The sequence below is a fragment of the Hevea brasiliensis genome, chromosome 10 (genome assembly GCF_030052815.1).
Source record: "Hevea brasiliensis isolate MT/VB/25A 57/8 chromosome 10, ASM3005281v1, whole genome shotgun sequence".
NCBI lineage: Eukaryota > Viridiplantae > Streptophyta > Magnoliopsida > Malpighiales > Euphorbiaceae > Hevea > Hevea brasiliensis.
The window spans coordinates 12,341,683-12,347,682 of record NC_079502.1 but is presented as its reverse complement, the minus strand read 5'-3'; the positions used below and the strand labels follow the sequence as shown (position 1 = coordinate 12,347,682).

Sequence of the window (6,000 nt, the reverse complement as noted above, 5' to 3'; positions counted from 1 at the left end):
GGAAAAAAATTATGTGTATAGAGATAAAAGGGGAAGGGTCAGGACAGTTCATGTATAAAAAATGGTAAATTATTAGTTAGTCTCTGTATTTTAACAAAATTAATTATTTAGTTTTTATATTTTAAAAAATACACTATTTAGTTTTTATATTTTACTTCCGATAAACTGTTTAATCCCTCCGTCAATTATTTAGCTAGTCAATACTAGTCAAACCATTATTTAGTCACTCTATTTTAGTAAAACTAATTAGTTAATCTCTATATTTTAGAAAAACACATTAGATAATTCATGTAATTTGACTCTATTAACTATTTAGTACTATAATTATTTTTTATACCTAAACTATCTTAATTCTCTCCCCTTTATTTCTCTCTTGTCTTCCTTCCCCTCTCTCTTTCTCTCTCTCTCTCTCTCTCTCTCACACACACACACACTCTCTCTCTCTTTGTCTTCATGTTTCTTCTCGTCTACACCCACACCTTTTTCTCGCTCATTCTCTCTTTATTTTCATCTATTGATAAAAATGGTATAAGCTGTTTTCACAAAAAAGTTAATCAGTTTTCTTAAATTTCTAAATACTCAATGAAAATTATTTCCTAGTTGAAAAAATACAAAAATGATGTCAAAGGAATTGGAAATTTAAAAAAAAAAATTAGATTTAGTCTCTACATAATAAAATTTTTATTTTTATCCAATAATATAATTTTCAAAATACTGTATTTTTCAAAATAAATATACTAACTAATTAGTTTTACTAAAATAGATGGACTAAATAGTAGTAATTTTCAAAATACAGGAATCAATTAATAAGTTTTCTTAAAATAATGAGACTAAATAGTAGTTGAATAGTATAAATATTGAAAATTTTGATGGAGGGATTAAATAGTTTAATAAAAGTAAAATTCAGGAAATAAATAGTATATTTTTCAAAATACAAGGACTAAATTATTAGTTTGTTAAAATATATAGACTAAAAAGTAATTTTTTTATAAAAAAATAATAAAAGGAACTAAATAGTTAACGGAATCAAATTATAAGACTAACAAATATATTTTTTTTAAATAAAAGAACTAATTAATTAGTTTCACTAAAATAAAGAAACTGAGTAGTAGTTTGACTAAAATTAAAATATTTGACTAACGAAAAATTTGATGAAGGGCTAAAAAGTTTAATAAAAATAAAATATAAGAACTAAATAATATATTTTTTAAAATATAATGATAAATGATTAATTTTGTTAAAAATAAGGATTAAATAGTAATTTTATTTAAAAACTAACATTCAAAAGAAAAAAAAAATATTGATTTCTTCTTTTGAGATAAACGCCATGTCGTTTAGCGCAGTGGCTATAATCTGGAAGCTTTCAAATGAGAAAATGGTCCGCTCGATAATAGTCCCGCAAATGGGAACTTAGTCCCCTTCTTGAGCTCTTCTTCTCTTGACCACCGTCACTGCCGATTCTAAACCCTCGCACATTCTCCAACACTACCAGTCTCGTCGCCTCTATTTGTCCGAAGAACTTCTGATCTACTTCACCAACCGTTGGCGTTAGAATTAATGTCGAAGATGAGCTATAAGCCAGCGACTATGACGGTTTCGACGAGTTCGGGTTCAGTGATGGTGCAAATCAGAGAATCTAGTAGTCTAATGAAAACGACGATAGTTGGATCAATGATGATGAGGAGAATGAGTTATGGATTTTCAAGGTGACAGTTTTTTCTTCTTGACGATTTTCAAGGTTAATTACTAGGTGGAGTGACTTTATAATATTGGTGATGATGATTATGATATTGATGATGATAATTGGATTTTTTATTTTTAAACTCTTGATTAGCATAATCTGGAAATATGGGTTTAAGATAACTGCTAATAGTACCTTATCTATGATTTGAACTTTAGCTTGAAATCCATAGAAACGCCATGATTAATGCTATTGACATAACAATTTTTTAGATTATGGGTGTATTAAAGAGGAGCAATTTCCTAAACAATTGGGTATCCATGTAATTGATTGGTTTTACTTGCTGTCTTTGCTAATTTGTAAACATTGATATGGTTCAAGATAATGTTTGGAAAGTGTCATGATATAATTACATTTGCTGCCGGTAATTAGACCTTTTGGTTGGATGGTTCCTGCCATTGGTATTTCATTGTTACTAGGAACAGATCTTAAATCTTTCTTCATTGCATTAGCTGTTCCATTAGGACTGACAAAACTCTTTCTTGTGATTGATATGATGTGGGGAGGAACAAGAAACCAGGAGGACTAAGAAGTTTGGTGGGTGGGATGGGCTAGATGATGCTGATAAGGTTCCAAGAGAGACAACAAGAAAGAAGGCAGATGAGCTCCCAAAGCAACAAAACAAAGGCAAATTGAGCCGGACATGAAGAGTCAGGGACATACTATCGCTGCTTAGGCTACTGATTGCTGTTTTCCCCTTCCTGGGCTCTTGGCAAAGTTACTACTTTGATTCTGGTTTCCCCTTTGTAGAAATTGTGCAACCTGTTTGCTTACAGGTGGTTACAGAGAAACTTGTCACCAGTTTGCAGGGATAGTTGACCATTTAACTCTAGAGGCCCTTGCATGCTGAGAAGCAATCTGAATGTCTACATTGAGAGTTTTTTCTTGCATCCTGGTAGAAAGTGATTCTTTGGTAACCATCCACGCCTTTGCACCATTGAGCAGATTGCACTCTATCCATTGCAGGAAATATTTCTGATCTAATGCAGCTCATTTCAAATTTTGGGATTACTCAGTTTGTTTATGTCAACATGATGAGGAATATGGCAGCCCATGGTATAGCTACACAATGTTTGCTCCATGATTCCTTTCTATGTAATCCTTGACGCAAATTTCCTTTATAACTTCTTTTTGCCTGTGTAGAATAATACACCAGCTTGGTTGCTAACAAAGGATAGATAAAATTCAACACTCTTGTTTGTCTTTGTGGTGGACCTTTGAGTATAGAATGTTGCTAGCTTCAACTTCATATATATAGCTTTATCATTCTATTATCTATCCCAAAACGGACAGTAGCCAGAAAACCTAGACGTGGTTGAAGTTTTTGGTGCTGTAGTGAAAAGGAAAAATGACCTCCACTTAATTCCCGTTCCATACCTTCCTCCACTAGTCAAGTAAAATAACAATATGCATGTCAGTTTTATATTAGTATTCTGCAAGTGAATAAATTGAACTTTAAACTATTTTGCCATAGCAATACAGTTCTTAAATATTTCACATCTTCTGAAACATGAGCATTCTAATTAAGCAACTACCTAGCTAATTCTTTCTGCACACCTAGTATGCATTTCACAACACTAACTATATCTCTATACACAAGAAGCAGGGGCAAGTAGTAACAATGACATTGTTGATCAAGTATTTGAAGCATTGAATGGATTAAAATTCAAAACTAGAATTATCAAAAAAGGAAAATCAATCCGATTTCTGAACATTTAACTTTCTTTAACCAACAGAAAATAGGAATAACTTGACATATCGTTATTGTGAAATATTGTCAAACCACAGTTTCTAAAAAATTCATTGACAAGACAACTGAAAAAGAGAAGTCTTCTGCATTCAATCACATAATTTTGCCTTTTTTCTTAAAGGTTATGGATATGCACTTATTATTTTTTTTTCCTATTTCACTTCTTGAAACGCTGTAAATGGCTTAAAAACTCTTAGATATAAATGGAAGGTGATCTTCAAATGAATCATATATATTATTCATAATAAATAAAGTGAACAAATATATGCAATATCTTTTAATTATTTTTTAAATTTAAATACAATTTAAATTCTTTAGAATGAATAATCAAAAACTCATTAAGGCCTATAACTTTATCTATATTTTATTTATATTGTTTTTCAAAAATAATTAGGATTCTTAGGATAAAAATTATATAAATTTTTTAATACCAAAAAAAAAACGCAAAATTTGATGATACCAAAATTTTTATAATACAATAATTTAGAAATTGGAAAATTAAATTATGAGAATAAAATCACGATCATGTCAATTTTAAATTATCATTAATTAATTATATAAAAAATCCCATAATTTTAAATATTAAAAACTAAAGTAACAAATGATAACTTAGACACATTAAAAATTAATGCTGTCAGCTAAAATGATAACTATTAATAAATTAGAGATAATAACAAATTAATGTCAGCCATTGGCCAAGGAGCTAGACAGATGCTTATCATGTGCTTTCAAGATTCTGAAGCAGAGCAAGATTATTGTAAATGAACTAATGAAAGATTTCAACAGATGAAAGATATCACAAGTAATTAATTAATGCAAAGAAAACTAATCAAAGATATCAACAGATGCAAATCTTGAAGGGATTTTAAGAGAATAAAATTACCATTTGAATCATTCATTAAGTAGGATACCATAACATTAATTACACTTTTTCATATCAATAACGAGAGAGAGAATAAAGTTAGCTCAAACCCACTACAACAAGGATTCATCCTAAACTACTCCTACAACAAGGATTAATTGAAGTCATAAACTGATTCATCCTAAACTACTCCCACAACAAGGATTAATTGAAGTCATAAACTATATATAGGTTTGTGCTTGTTGAAATATGTAGAAATATTTTTTTGCTGGAGAAGAGAGAAATAAAGATGGACAGAGTTCTTGATACCGATGATGATGGTGGGTGTTTAGACAGAATGTTTGCTGCGATCAAGTTACTGGAAGAAAGTATTCTGACTGCTTTTGTGCAACAAGTAAGAGCTGAAGCCATGAGCAAGCATGATGACGGACTTGCCGCATATGTGCCCAAGAAAAGCAGGGGCCATGGACAACGTGTAGACAAGAAATCTCATTCTCAATCATCTTTATTTCATCATGTGAAGTCTTCTGGGAGCGTGGACGAGAACAAGAACAAGAAAAGGGTTGGTGGCAAGCGATGCTTTCAAACTGTTAATAGTAATGAAGATCAACAGAAGAAAAGGAAATTGCTGAAGAGACCAAGGCCTGACAGAATCAATTTTGCAAATTTTGGTTTGGAGACACCAACTGACATGCCTGAGGAATGGTGGCATAAAATTCAAGCAAAAGGAGGCATTGATGTGAAGTTGGTAATAATAAAACAAATGTTTGCCACTGATTTAAATGCTCACCACGATCGTTTCTCAATCCCTTTTAGGCAGATAAGAGATTCCAGTTTTCTTACAGAGGATGAGAAGAGAAAGTTAAAGAAGCCCAAGGAGAAAATACCAGTTACACTCATGGAACCTTGTGGTTCTGAGTCTAAGATGTGGCTAAGGCAGTGGAATTTGAATAGTAGTAGTACCTATGTGTTGACGTCTAGTTGGAAGAAAGTCTTGGAAAGGAATCGTCAGAGATCATCAAGGAAATTCAAACAAAATGACATAGTGCAGCTTTGGTCGTTCAGGCACAATGGAGAACTCTGGTTTGCACTGTTTAAGGTTGGGGATGCAAGTGCGACTCCTAGCGGTAGTGGCAGTAAAGGTAAGAATGGGGATGGTGCAAGTACAATTCATAGTACAATGTTGGACCTGGAACTACATTTATAATTTTCCAATTTTAGTTGTTTTGCTAGTTTACGGAGGTTAATTAGAGTTTGATTGTTGTAATCTTAGGCAGTCATTTCATTTTAGAAATAAACAATGTAACGCATAATTAGCGTTTTTGTCTAGTTATATTAGATTTCTGCAGTTAAAAATCCAACAATTAAGGATGTTTGTTTTGAACATATGTTTGTTTTTTGAATTGAGTTTTCTTATTGATACTTAGGACAAATTGAGTTTTAGCTTAATCTTTTAATTATTCTTCTGTTATGATAAACCATCCAAATCCAACAATTATTCTATAGACCATGATTGAAGTCCATCAGCTTGTATGGGATTACTGGTAAGTTCAGAGTAATCATTTGAGTTGCATTTTCATTCATACTGCTAAATCTTCCAGTAGATTATTTGACTTGAAAATTCTGGTTGTAATAATTTTGGAGAAT

At 31.5% G+C, this 6,000-nt stretch overlaps 1 protein-coding gene and 1 pseudogene across 1 annotated transcript; both read left to right on the top strand.

Annotated features, from left to right (window-relative positions):
• Nucleotides 1–1,405: 1,405 nt before the first annotated feature.
• Nucleotides 1,406–3,142, top strand: LOC131169327 (uncharacterized; annotated as a pseudogene).
• Nucleotides 3,143–4,642: 1,500 nt separating this feature from the next.
• Nucleotides 4,643–5,560, top strand: LOC110661375 (B3 domain-containing protein At2g31420-like). Its single transcript, XM_021819989.2, has one exon. The coding sequence runs from the start codon at nucleotides 4,643–4,645 to the stop codon at nucleotides 5,558–5,560; it is 918 nt and encodes a 305-aa protein (XP_021675681.2).
• Nucleotides 5,561–6,000: the final 440 nt, after the last annotated feature.